General features: G+C 48.9%; 1 protein-coding gene across 1 annotated transcript in view; it reads right to left on the reverse strand.

The window, feature by feature from the left end:
• pepd (peptidase D) overlaps positions 1-14602 on the reverse strand; it is a 181015-nt gene that overhangs the window by 10695 nt on the left and 155718 nt on the right. The window contains exons 13-14 of the mRNA XM_059993348.1: positions 3468-3652; positions 2620-2811 (exon numbers count right to left, since the gene is read on the reverse strand). Coding sequence (XP_059849331.1) covers positions 2620-2811; positions 3468-3652 — 377 coding nt within the window. The remainder of the gene's footprint in view (positions 1-2619; positions 2812-3467; positions 3653-14602) is intronic.

The raw sequence follows: 14602 nt of genomic DNA on the forward strand, positions 1-14602 counted from the left end.
GGCGAAGACTGGAGAATGGAGTTGAGAGGGAAATAGGCCATAATGAAATAGTAGAGCAGACTCAATGGGCCAAATGGCCTAATTCTGACCCTATGTCTTATAGCTTATTAAGTATTTGTTGCCAAGGATTTTAAGGGTAGTGACTGCAGTACTGAGTTTAGGGTAGCTATGGAGAGGAATAACGGTGGTCAGGAAATCAGGGAGCTGACTGCGCAAGGATGCACTCAGTATAAAATAGGACCATGAAGATGGTTATGGTAAATCACAGGGGGATCTGGATCAGTTAGGGAAGTGACCGAGGAGTGACAAAAACAGATTTGGAAAGCTAAACCAGTATGTACCTTATACTATGAACGGCAGGGCACTAGGGAGTGTAGTGGAACAGAGAGGCTGAGGATCCAAATGCATAGTTCATTAAAAGCAACACCACAGGTAGACAGTGTGGTAAAGAAAGGCTTTTAGTACACTAGCCTTCATCAGTCAGGGATTAAGGTCTTGTGGTGCAGATGCACAAGTCACTGGTGAGGCTGCACTCAGGAGTATTGTGTACAGTTCTGGTCACCCTGATCTAGGAAAGACGTGGTTAAACTGGGAAGAGAGTTGCTGGGATGTTGCCAGGGCTAGAAGAACTGAGTTAAAGGCCAGGTGAGGACTTTATTCGTTGGAGTGTAGGAAAATGAGGGACGACCTTATAGAAATATTTAAAAGTGTAAGGGGCTTAAATCAGGTGGATGGTGACACTTTTCCCCAGGGCAGGGGAGTCCAAAATTTTAGGGGCACAGGCTTAGAGGGAGCAGAGGGGCAACTTTGTCCGCACAGAGGATGGCGAGTGTAAGGAATGAGCTGCCAGGGGAAGCAGTAGAGCCAAGTTCGGAAACACTTGGACAGGTACGTGGCTGACAAGGGACCTGACACCTCCGAACTCCTCAAAACATCTCACGGGCGCCACAGTAGCGTAACAGCACAACGCCATTACAGCTCAGAGTTTAATCCCGGCATCCTCGGTAAATCCCCCGTTTCCTCCCACCTTCCAAAGACATGCTGTTAGTAGGTTAAATGGTCATTGTACATCAGGGGTTCACAACCTGGGATTGGCAGACCCCTCAGTTAATGGTGGGGGTCCAGGGGTTGTGAACCCCAGCTGTAAGTTGACCAGTGATTAGGCTAGGGTTATATCGGTGGCATGGCTCGAAAGACCAGAAGGTTTATTCTGTGTTGTCTCTAAATAAATAAATCTCAGAAGGTTGCGGGAGATAGGAAGGGGTTAAGTTTGCTGATCCCATCGGTGACTGACAGCAGCGCTTGCTGCTCCCGTTGGCACTTGGGTCCAGATTAATGTGTGATTCATTATGTCGCACAGCCCTCGCCAGGGGTTATCTCCAACAAGAAAATGCCCTGACACTGTGATCAGCCGGTCCATAACCCATCACAACACTTCAATAAATGGCCAAACTGATTAGGAGTGAAGCTGACAAGCTGTAAACTGGAGGTCGCTCCCATGCCGCCAGTACGACTCTGACCTTGTAAGGAAGTTTGAACAGAAGTAGCCCAGGTACACTGGCCTGTTCCAGAAACCAGTATAACACGTTCCTCAGGCACACCAATTGTGGGTTTGTACAACACTCAGCTGCAGTACTGTACAAAAGTCTGGCACATGTATCTAGCTAGCATGCCTAAGACTTTTACACAGTACCGTAGTGATTTTTATGTATTGCACTGTACTGCTGCCTCAAAAAAAAAACAGGTTTCATGACATACGTGAGCGATGATAAACCTCACTCTGATAGGGATCTCTATTGTGGACTGAGAGTGGGAAGGGGACAGGAAGAGGGGAAGGAGTGGGAAGCACTGGAGACATTCTGTAAGGATCAATAAAATGGAATCAAATGACCTTGCCTGGTGTCTCAGAGCTGGGTGTGTCTACACCTGCACCACTCCCCCACCCCAGCACTCCCTTCTCTGCCAGCGGTCCCACACCCCTCCCGCGGCTTATGTTTAAAATTAATAATACCATCAAATACTACCAGGTTCAACTTGATTGTTGACTATGTCATAAACTCCAGGTGACTGGAGGAAAGTGTAGGAAGGTGTTTTTTACTCGGAGTGAAACACACTGCCAGCGGGTGGTGGTAGAAGCAGATTAGGGACATTGAAGAGACTCTTAGATAGGAACATGGATGAGGAAAAAATGGAGGGCTATGTGAGGGGGAAGGGTTGGATCGATCTTACAGATCATGACGACAGTGAGGGTGGAGGAAGGCTGCAGTAGGGAAGGGTCCCCAGTCATTCCCCCCCCGCCACGTCACTGGACCCCAACCCCAATCTGTCAAGGACTGTGTGGTGGCTGCTTGTGTTTCAGCCTCCCCATGTTAAACACAGTCATACACCGGCTTTCTCCATGGGACTAACCTCTTAGGAGAACATCATACTGATTTCTGCCATCACACATAGCTCCAGGCCAGCGACACCTCAGGTGAAGCTCCCTCTTGGCCCAAGATGACAATTGTTGGCAAAGCAGATTCTATCAATGGACAAGTTCATTTGGGAAGGCAGATCACATAAGCTGTGAAAGATCAAAGTGCTGAAATGCCTCGGGTTCCGCATCTGAACAGGACTCACCCCTCCAAAGCCACGGAATCGGGCCAGCACGTCAGTGTTGAAGAAACAGGCCTGGGCTGGGTTAGCGAGAGCTTGGTCCAATACGTGGTCAATGAAGTAGATACCTGGTTCAACAGTCAGCACCATGCCAGCCAAAAGATGCCGCGCGGTGCGGAGGCTTCGGAGACCAGGCTCATCGATCCGTTCCACGCCCTGGAACACAACACAAAGGCATAGCAAACACAGACTCTGCCAAGGGGCTCCTCTCAAACAGCAGCGGCAGGAATCTATTTTATACACAAACATCAGTAATGATAAAGCTGATTCCGATTTCCTGTCAAAGACTGCAGAAGCTATGGAATTCTCTGCACAAAGCAGATATGGGTGAATCTGTGGGAGTTGTAGGAGACAGGTTGGAAATCAGAGCTGAGATAGGAAGTAGTGACAGATTCACACTCATGCCAAGAGTTTCGACTGGTCCATGCTCGGCAGCGTACACCTCTTTGACAAAATGTCACGATGGGTTTGGGGCTTCAAACAGCCCACAGGGGTGAAGATTGAAATGTTAAAGGGGAACATGAGGGGATTGTCTTCAGAGGGAGGTGAGAGTGTGGAATGAGCTGCCAGCACCCAGTGGATGTGGGCTCGATTGCTACGTTTAAGAGAACTTTGCACAGGTACGTGGATGTATGGGCTTTGGAGGACTGGGGTCCAAGTGCAACTCAATGGAATAGGAAGTAAAAGAGTTTGGCAAGGATCAGAAAGTTCTATTTCGGAGCTGTAGTGTTCTGACTCTGAAGACTCAGCACAGGGCAGAGACTCTGAAAGGGTTAACTCCAAGTGTTTCTGCTGTTTAGCACAGGACTGACCTCTGGGTACCCGCCAACGTCGTGGACGTCACATCCCAGGAGATGACCCAGACCGTGAGGCATGAACACGGCTCCCAGATGGACCTTCATCATGTCGTCCACACTGCCCTTCAGGATGCCAATCCTCGCCAGTTCCTCCAGCTGCACTCGCTCAGCCAGGCGATGCATATCCGGCCAGGCCACCCCTGTCCCGGGACAGACCAACAGACCAGCTGTCAGAGTCAGTGTACGACTTTCCCAGTCAGAGACCATCCCCATCCCCACTCGCTCAGCCAGGCGATGCATATCCGGCCAGGCCACTCCTGTCCCGGGACAGACCAACAGACCAGCTGTCAGTGTACGACTTTCCCAGTCAGAGACCATCCCCATCCCCATCCCCACTCGCTCAGCCAGGTGATACATATCCGGCCAGGCCACCCCTGTCCCGGGACAGACCAACAGACCAGCTGTCAGAGTCAGTGTACGACTTTTCCCAGTCAGAGACCATCCCCATCCCCATCCCCACTCGCTCAGCCAGGTGATACATATCCGGCCAGGCCACCCCTGTCCCGGGACAGACCAACAGACCAGCTGTCAGAGTCAGTGTACGACTTTTCCCAGTCAGAGACCATCCCCATCCCCATCCCCACTCGCTCAGCCAGGTGATACATATCCGGCCAGGCTACTCCTGTCCCGGGACAGACCAACAGACCAGCTGTCAGAGTCAGTGTACGACTTTCCCAGTCAGAGACCATCCCCATCCCCATCCCCATCCCCACTCGCTCAGCCAGGTGATACATATCCGGCCAGGCTACTCCTGTCCCGGGACAGACCAACAGACCAGCTGTCAGAGTCAGTGTACGACTTTCCCAGTCAGAGACCATCCCCATCCCCATCCCCATCCCCATCCCCACTCGCTCAGCCAGGTGATGCATATCCGGCCAGGCCACCCCTGTCCCGGGACAGACCAACAGACCAGCTGTCAGAGTCACATTACACAAACTACAGAGAACCCTTCCCATTCATACCATCCCCACTCTCTCATCATTCTTCAGACCCACACCTCCACTGGAGGCTGAACCAGAGAGTTCACATGTACATTGGTCACATGTACAATACATTGAGACTTCAAAACACACAGTGAAATGTGTTGTTTGCGTCAAAGACCAACACAGTCCGAGGATGTGCTGGGGACAGCCCACAAGTTTCACCAGGCTACTGGCACCAAGATAGCATGCCTACAACTTACTAATCCTAACTCGTATGCCTTAGGACTGAGAGGAAATAGACATCACGGGCAGAATGGGGTTCTAAATTTGGAATGAATATATTTTATAATGTGGGAACATGTTTTCTCTGCCCATGTCTTCAATACCCTGATCAGTGAAGGCTACTTCCACGTTCCTAACCACGTTATCCATGCCTGTTGCTGCCCTTAAGGATCGATGGCCGTTCTCTTAAGGTCTCCCTGTTCTGCAGTTCTCCATAAACCGGACTAATTGTGATGTATGTCCTAGTCTTATCAAAGCCCTCAAAATGCATCAGCTTTGGGAAATGTCTCCAGCGGGTGCTCCCGTTTCCTGTCGGCACGTGGGTCTCCAGCGGGTGCTCCCATTTCCTTGGTTGCTAGGTTAATTGATCATTGTAAATTGTCCCATGCTTAGGTTAGGTTTCTCACAAAGGACCAGATAGGGTGGATGTGGAGAGTTTGTTTCCTATGGTGGGGGTATCTAGAACTAGAGGGCACAGCCTCAAAATTGAGGGGCGACCCTTTAGAACAGAGGACTTTTTTTAGCCAGACAGTAGTAAATCAGTGGAATGCTCTGCCACAGACTGCGGTGGAGGCCAAATCTTTGCATCATTTCCCAAATGGTCAGGGCATCAAAGAATATGGTGAGAAGGCAGGTGTATGTGGTTGAATGGGATCTGGGATCAGTCATGATGGAATGGCAGAGCAGACTCGATGGGCTGAATGGCCTAATTCTGATCCTGTGTCTTATGTAGGTCACAGGGATAATGTAGAGCTGGCGGTGGAACAGAACCCGGTTTATCAGCGCTGTAATAATGTTACACTAACCACTACCCTACCATGCCACCTTTGGAAGAACAAACTGGGGTCTACAGGCCAGTGAGACAAGCATCAGTGATGAGAACAGGATTCGAGAAATAGGATCCATCTGCATTTGGAAAGGCAGGGACTGATTAGGGATAGTCAGCATGCCTTTGTATGTAGGGAGTCACGTCTCATAAGTGTGATCACGTTTGTTGAAGAGGGCAGGGCAGTGGACTTCAGCAAGGCTTTCGACCACATCCCACAAGACAGGCCAAGACTGAGCTAACTGGATACAAAATTGGCTCTGTGGAAGGAATCACAGTATTGTTTTTCAGAACGCAGGCCAGTGACCGATGATGTTCCATAAGATGCAGGAGTAGAATTAGGCAGTCTGGCTCATTGAGTCTGCTCCGCCATTCAATCCTGGCTGATTTATTACCTTCACTCACCCCAACACTGAGCTGTTCCCTCAAACACTTTCAAAGACTCTTCATCTCAGGTTCTTGATATTTATCTTCTTTGTATTTGGACAGTTTTATCTTTTGTGTATTGGCTGTTTGTCCTGTTGGGTGCAGTTTTTCATTGATTCTACTGTGAATGGTACTGCGGGCCCTATGGTAGCATCGCAGTTAGTGTGAAACTAATACAGTATGGGGCATTCCCGAGTCCGGCTCTCCCCGTGGAATGCGTGGATTTCCCCAGATGCTCTGGTTTCCTCCCACAGTTCAAAGATGTACCGGCTAGGTTAATTAATCATTGTAAATTGTCCCCTGATTAGATTAGGGTTAAATCAGAAGTGTGCTGGGCAGTGTGCTCCAAGGACCGGAAGGGTCTACTCTGAGCTACACTGCTAAATTAAATAAATAAACAATCTCAGTGATGTATACGTACTTTGATAATAAACTTACTGTGAACTTTTGAACTTTGGCCAGGCAAATGTACAGGGAAAGGTATGAGATATGAAATGCAGGTAAATGTGCTTAGCTCAGGAAGACAGCTTGGCCAGCATGAACAGGTTGGGCCGAAGGGCCTGTTTTGCGAGTATAATCATTGCTCATTAAGCTTCAGTCAGAGCATGGGTCTGTGAATGTGCAGACCCCCAGAGTGACCCAGCCAGCCCCCATCTGAGAACGTCTGTCAAGTGTGCATGGCGCCAGCACAGAGACACATCACTGTCAGAGTGTAAATATTTACTGGCCTGAGCAGCTCAGTCTGCAGAAACAGCATGCTCAGGTCAAGAAACAACCAAGAGAAGAGAGAAATGTTTGGGAATCTTGAAACCCCAGAACACAGACTGAGAACTGTGGGAGAGAGAGAGAGGCAAGGGGAGAGGAGAGGAGAATGGACACCAGGAGGGAGTGGAGAAAGGGAAGGGGTTACAAGTGAAGAAAAATAAATGAGGGAAGGAGAGAGAGTGTGGACAGGACAGAGGGGAAGGTGGAGGGGCATGAGACTATCGGATAGGAGAGAGGGAGGGAAGGGAAGAGAGTGTGGACAGGACAGAGGGGAAGGTTGAAAGGGGGATGAGACTGTATCGGATAGAGAGGGAGGGAAGGGAAGAGAGTGTGGACAGGACAGAGGGGAAGGTGGAAAGGGGGATGAGACTATCGGATAGGAGAGAGGGAGGGAAGGGAAGAGAGTGTGGACAGGACAGAGGGGAAGGTGGAAAGGGGGATGAGACTATCGGATAGGAGAGAGGGAGGGAAGGAAAGAGAGTGTGGACAGGACAGAGGGGAAGGTGGAAAGGGGGATGAGACTATCGGATAGGAGAGAGGGAGGGAAGGAAAGAGAGTGTGGACAGGACAGAGGGGAAGGTGGAAAGGGGGATGAGACTATCGGATAGGAGAGAGGGAGGGAAGGAAAGAGAGTGTGGACAGGACAGAGGGGAAGGTGGAAAGGGGGATAAGACTGTATCGGATAGGAGAGAGGGAGGGAAGGGAAGAGAGTGTGGACAGGACAGAGGGGAAGGTGGAAAGGGGGATGAGACTATCGGATAGGAGAGAGGGAGGGAAGGGAAGAGAGTGTGGACAGGACAGGGGAAGGTGGAAAGGGGGATGAGACTATCGGATAGGAGAGAGGGAGGGAAGGAAAGAGAGTGTGGACAGGACAGAGGGGAAGGTGGAGAGGGGGATGAGACTATCAGATAGAGAGGGAGGGAAAGGAAGAGAGTGTGGACAGGACAGAGGGGAAGGTGGAAAGGGGGATGAGACTATCGGATAGGAGAGAGGGAGGGAAGGGAAGAGAGTGTGGACAGGACAGAGGGGAAGGTTGAAAGGGGGATAAGACTGTATCGGATAGGAGAGAGGGAGGGAAGGGAAGAGAGTGTGGACAGGACAGAGGGGAAGGTGGAAAGGGGGATGAGACTATCGGATAGGAGAGAGGGAGGGAAGGAAAGAGAGTGTGGACAGGACAGAGGGGAAGGTGGAAAGGGGGATAAGACTGTATCGGATAGGAGAGAGGGAGGGAAGGGAAGAGAGTGTGGACAGGACAGAGGGGAAGGTGGAAAGGGGGATGAGACTATCGGATAGGAGAGAGGGAGGGAAGGGAAGAGAGTGTGGACAGGACAGAGGGGAAGGTGGAAAGGGGGATAAGACTATCGGATAGGAGAGAGGGAGGGAAGGGAAGAGAGTGTGGACAGGACAGAGGGGAAGGTGGAAAGGGGGATGAGACTATCAGATAGGAGAGAGGGAGGGAAAGGAAGAGAGTGTGTGGACAGGAGATAAGAAATGAAGGGGGAAGGGGAGGGGCTCGGGGGGGGGGGGGAGAGTGGATGATCGCGGGTATGGACAGACAGAGAAGGCAGCGGACATCTTTCCCTCACTGTCACACCATGCAGCCTGCGACTCAACATGCCTTCTGATCACTGCCTGACCTGCACCAACGCAATGGGCACACAGTGCCAACTACCAGACCAACTCCTCCAGCAGTGCGAACTACAGGTCCAACTCCTCCAGCGCCGCCAATGACTGGACCAACTCCTCTGGCACTGCCAGCTATGGACCAACTCCTCTGGTGCTGCCAACTACCAGTTCAACTCCACCAGCACTGACATTTACAGGTCCAACTCCTCCAGCGCTGCCAACTACTGGACCAACTCCTCTGGCGCTGCCAAGTACAGGTGCAACTCCACTGGCACTGCCAACGACTGGTCCAATTCCTTCAGCACGGCCAACTACTGCTGCAACTCTTCCATCTCTGCCAACTACTGGCCTACCTCTGTCCTTTAACTCTCCTAGTAGTCAGCCTGGCTCCATTTTACCTCTTCCTGGTGGCTGGGCACTTTGGTGATATGAATAATTGGACATGAAGGCCAAAATCTGAGATCATAAGCCCATTGCCATGGAGACAAGAGGGGCAGTGAATCAGAAACACAGGAGATTCTGCAGATGCTGGAAATCCAGAGTAACACACAAAATGCTGGAGAAACTTAGTAGTTCAGGAAGCATCAATGGACATGTCAGCCTTTCCTGATGCAGGGTCTTGGCCCAAAACGTTGACAGTTAATTCCCTTCCATAAATGGTGCCGACCTGCTGAGTTCTTCCATCATTTTGTGCTTGTGGCTTCAGAAGATCCGTGGTCAAAGAGGGAGGCTGGCTGATTTGTCTCACAACAACTGTACTTCTGGCTCAGAGGGAGATTCAATCAGGCGTTGGATCAGAAACACCGACTTGCCTTCTCTCTAGCCTCACTGCCTGACTAGACATTTCCCACAGGACATAATCTGTTGGAAATATAATCCCCTAGTTAATCAGGACATAACGATGAAAGCTGAAAGTAAATTTATTATCAAAGTACATAAATGACACCATATACAACCCTGAGATTCATTCTCTTGCAGGCATTCACAGTAAATACAAAGAAACAAAATGAATAAACAACAAATACTGAGAACATGTGAGTGAGTTTGTAGGTCGTGATGGGATGAGTGAAGTTATCCTCTGTGGTTCAAGAACCTGTTGGTTGAGGGGTTGTAACTGTTCTTGAACCTGGTGGTGTGAGCCTGAGGTTCCTCTTCCTTCTTTCCTGTGGCGATAGTGAGAAGAGAGCATGACCTGGGACACTTCCTCAATGTGTCTGGGACTGTTGCTACCAATCGCGATGGGGCAATAGTCGCAGAGAGGTCTGGGGCACTTCACCTGTGTCTGGGACTGATGCTACCAACTGAGATGGCTCAGTGTGCTGTTAACTCACAGCAGTGTGTGCATCCCTGTCACTGGCTTAGTATCAGGATGCTGCCGGGATTCGAGAGCATGTATGAGGAAAGGCTGAGTGAGCTGGGGCTTTTCTCTTTGGTATGCAGGAAGCTGAGAGCTACTTGACTGAGATGGATGCAATGAGAAGAGGCGTAGAGTAGACAGCCAGAGACTTTTGCCCGGGTGGACACAGCTAATACAACAGGCATAATTTTAAGTGAAAGTATGGGGGGGGGGGTGATGCCAGAGATATTTTTTTTTAAAACATAGAGTAGGGGGTACTTAGGAGGTGGAGGAGGCAGATACATCAGGGCATTTAAGAAACTCAGATAGGTAAATGGATGAAAGAAAAATGGAGGGCTATGTGGGAGGGAAAAGGTTAGATTGATCTTAGAGTAGTTAAAAGGTCGGCAAAGGGCCTGTACCGGTCTAAGTTTCCTCCTAGCAACCTGCAGATACATTAACTCAGGAGGCCAGCTTTCACCGCAAGAGATGGTAGGTTTAGGGGTGGGGGGAATGGCCCACAGCTCAGGACTAGAGTTGCTATGGGGCAAGAAGACAGCACACAATAGATATCAGGAACACGAGGATCATTTGGCAGCCCTGGGCCTGTACTCGCTGGAATTTAGAAGAATGCACAGGGAACTCATTGAAACCTACCGAATGTTGAAAGTACTCGATAGGGTGGACGGTGGGGTATCCAGAACTAGAGGGCACAGCCTCAAAATTAAGTGGCAACCTTTCAGAATGGAGATAAGGAGGAATTTTTTTAGCTGGAGAGTACTGAATCTGTGGAATGCTCTGCCTCAGACTGTGGTGGAGGCCAAGTCTGTGGGTATATTTAAATTGAAAGTTGATCATTTCCTGATCAGTCAGGGCATCAAAGGATATGGGGAAAAGGCTGATGTATGGGGTTGAGTGGAATCTGGGATCGCCATGATGGAATGGCGGAGCAGACTCGATGGGCTGAATGACTTAATTTTGCTCCTACGTCTTCTGGTCTTAATACAGAAGACTGAGGGCCATGGATCTCAGGTGGGCAGGAGAGCTCATCTCTACTGCACTGTGACAGACAGGAAGCCTCCACAATAAGTAGTTAGAACTGCCAACACATCATCAGCTCCAGCTGACCTGTTATCATGGGCTTATATACAGAAAGGTGCTGGTAAAGGGCCAGTAGCATCATGAAGGATCCAACTCCTGGTAGTCCCACTCCCATCGGAGAGGAGGCTACATTGCATCCACACCAGGACCACCAGACTCAAAAACAGTTACTTTCCCCAAGCAGTAAGGCTGATCAACACCTCCACCTACTAATCCAGCCCTTCACACCCCCAACCACCACTACTTTATCATTTCCTGTCAATCACCTTATGTACAGACACTCCTGTGCCTAGCGTCACTTTATGGACATACAATGAATGTATTTGAGCTATTTTATGTATTTATATTTAGTGTTTTTTAAAAATTATTGTGTTCTTTGTCTTATTGTGGTCTTTTTGCGCTGCATCAGATCCGGAGTAACAATTATTTTCTTCTCCTATCTACTTGTGTGCTGGAAATGGAGTTAAACTACCTTAAATCAGGGTAACATTCTGGTCTTAAACGTGTGCTGGACTACTGTCAGTTCACAAAGGGTTAAAGTGGTGCTGCTCGAGAAAGAATGACTGCAATGTAAACTTCCTCAGCCGACCTGGCAGTGCTCACACAGAGAGCAGGGGCTGTCAGAAATATCACCAAAGCAGACAGCAACAGAAAACAGGCACAAAAAGAGGCAAAGTTCTGACTGGCCAAACCCGTTTGGGACCATTTGCTACACTGCTCATCAATCACACTCCCTAACTACCCCCCCCCCCCCCCCACCGGTTCAACTCCCATTGTTACACTGTAAAGAGTTTGTACTTTCTCCCAGCGACCGCGTGAGATTCGTCTGCGCGCTCCAGTTTCCTCCCACATTCTAAAGTCCTACAGCAGGATTCAGTTAGTAGGTTGTGGGCACACTATGTTGGTACTGGAAATGTGACGACATGGAGGAACAGGAGCCTGAATACACACACCCAACATTTCAGAAACAGCTTCTTCCTCTCTGCCATCAGATTTCTGAAAGATTCGTGACCTGTGAACACTGCCTCACTATTTTGCTCTCTTTTTGCACTATTCTTTAAATATATTCTTAAGATAATTCAGCTCCTGTGGACTGGGGGAGATGAGATCCAACGGCCAGGAAGCTGGTACTGCAACGCTCCATGGAGAGCGAAGGACATGACAGGTACAGGAGATGTCATGGTCATCCCCCGCAACCACGGAGGACCCAGTGGCCAGTGGAACTCCCCCAGTGCAAAGGCTCTCCTGTACACGTTGTCAGATATAACAGACACCATGGGCAACTACCACCGCTGTACGGTCAGAGTAACAGATCAGAATCAGAATCGGGTTTATTATCAACGGCATGTCACCTGAAACATAGCAGCAGCAGTTGAATATGGATTTTGTGACGTGCAGTAGTGTGCAGGAGTCATCGGCACATACCGTATACAGCTGGGGTTCCTGAGACCCTTGCACAGCACTGCAGCTGCCACAAAAAAACAAGTTTCACGACACGTGAGTGATGATAGACCTGATTCTGACAGGGGTCTCTACAGAGGGCTGAGAGTGGGAAGGAAGTAGGCAGAGAGATGGGAGGGAGCTGAAGCTCCAGAGAGACATTCTGTAATGATCAATAAACCCACCACTTAGAATCAAATGACCTACATACAATGGGCGATACATACAAAATGCTGGAGGAACTCAGTAGGCCAGGCAGCATCTAAACGAGTTGAGTCAATGTTTTGAACCGAGACCCTTTGGCAGGACTGGAAAGGAAGAAGTCAGTGTAAGAAGATGGAGGAGGGTAGGAAGAAATACAAGGTGGCAGGTGATAGGTGAAACCAGGGGGAGGGGTGAATTAAATTGCTGGGAAGTTGATTAGTGAAAGAGGTAAAGCACAGGAGAAGGCAGAATCTGATAGGAGAGGACAGAAGACTATGAGAGGTGATAAGGTGAGAGGGGGAAAAAAGAACGGGAAATAGTGAAGTTGGGGGGGGGGGGGAATCCAATTACTGGCTACCCAAATGGAATATAAGGTGTTGCTCCTCCAGATTGAGTAAGGCCTCACCATGCCTGAGGTCTGCACCATGCTAGCACCACCCCACCTGTGGCACTCCTTCTCTGCCACTTGTCCCACACCATGTCCGTGGTGCAACATCCTCACCATTCCCAGCATTCTTTGCTCTGGCCAGATTTACAGATTCAGTCTACACTACACGTTTGCAAATACAGTATTGTGCAATGGTCTCGGACTCACGAGCTATATATGTGTGCCTAAGACATTTGCACAGTACTGTATACCAGTGATAATAAACCAGTTTCTGATACCATAAGACCATAAAACATAGGCGCAGAATTAGGCCAGTTGGCCCATCAAATCTGCTCTGCAATTCCATCAAACCTATTCTCCTGCTTTCGACACCCTGACTAATTAAGAACCTGTCAACCTCCCTTTAAATATATTCAAGAACTTTGCCTGCAGCCATCTGTGGCAATGAATTCCAGATTCACCACCCTGTGGCTAAAGAAATTCTTGCTCATCTCAGTTCTAAATGAACGTCCCTCTATTCTGAGGTTCTGCTGTCTGGTCCTAGACTCCAAACTACAGGAAAGATCCTCCCCACTTCCACTCTTTCTAGGCCTTTCAATGTTTGATAGGTTTCAATGAGATCTCCACACCCCAACCACCCCCAATTCTTCTAATCTCCAGTGGGCACAGGCTCAGAGCCTTGAAATGCTCATTTGTTATCCCTGGAATCATACTTAGGAACCTCCTGTGGGCCCCTCCACATCTTTAATTCGATGAGGGGCACACAGCTGCTTTACAATATGCCAAGTGCAGCCTGACCAAAGCCTCAGCATTGCATCCTTGCTTTTATATTCTAGCCCTCTAGAAATGCATGTGAATTTGTCTTCCCCACCACTGATTCAATCTGCAAATTAACCTTTAGGGAATCGTGCACCAGGACTCCAAGTCCCCTTACACCTTTGATTTTTGAATTTTCTATTTAGAAAATAGTCTATATGCCTTTATTGTTTCTACAAAGTGCATGACCACACCATATTCCATCTGCCACTTTTCCCATTATCGCAATCTGTCAAAGTCCTTCTGCAGTCTATCTGCTTCCTCAACGCTCCCTGCCTCTCCGCCTCATCAGTAAACTTGACAACAAAGCCACCAATTCTGTCAACCAAATCATTGGCATATAATGTAAAAGGAAACGGATCCAACAGAGACTCCCATGGAACACCAGTAGTCAACGTCAGCCAACCAGGAAAGGCTCCCTTTATTCCCATTTAGCTAAAACTCTATCCATGCTAGTACCTCTCCTGTAATCTTAACTTGTTAAGCAGCCTCATGTGCTGCACCTTGTCAAAGGTCTTCTGAAATCCAAATAGACAACAACTACCGACTCACTCGTCTATGCTGCCTGTTATTTCCTCAAAGAATTCCAATAGATTTGTCAGGTAAGATTTTCCCTGAAGGAAACCATACGACTTTGGCCTACTTTAACATGTTTCTCCAAGTACCTCAAAACGTCATCCTTCAAAATGGACTCCAGCATCTTTACAACCACTGAGGTCAGGTTGGCTGGCCAATCATTTCCGTTCTTTTGTCTCTTTCCCTTCTTGGAAGAGTGAGTGACATTTGCAATTCTCCAGTCCTCTAAAACCATTCCACAATCTTTCTCTTGAAAGATTATTACTGCTTCGGTTTCCTCCCACAGTCCAAAGATTACCAGTTGGTAGCTTAATTGCTCATTGTAATATAAAAACATAGCCTACAGCCAATACAGGCCCTTCGGCTGTGCCGAACATGTCC

This window comes from Hypanus sabinus, chromosome 17 (assembly GCF_030144855.1).
Source record: "Hypanus sabinus isolate sHypSab1 chromosome 17, sHypSab1.hap1, whole genome shotgun sequence".
NCBI lineage: Eukaryota > Metazoa > Chordata > Chondrichthyes > Myliobatiformes > Dasyatidae > Hypanus > Hypanus sabinus.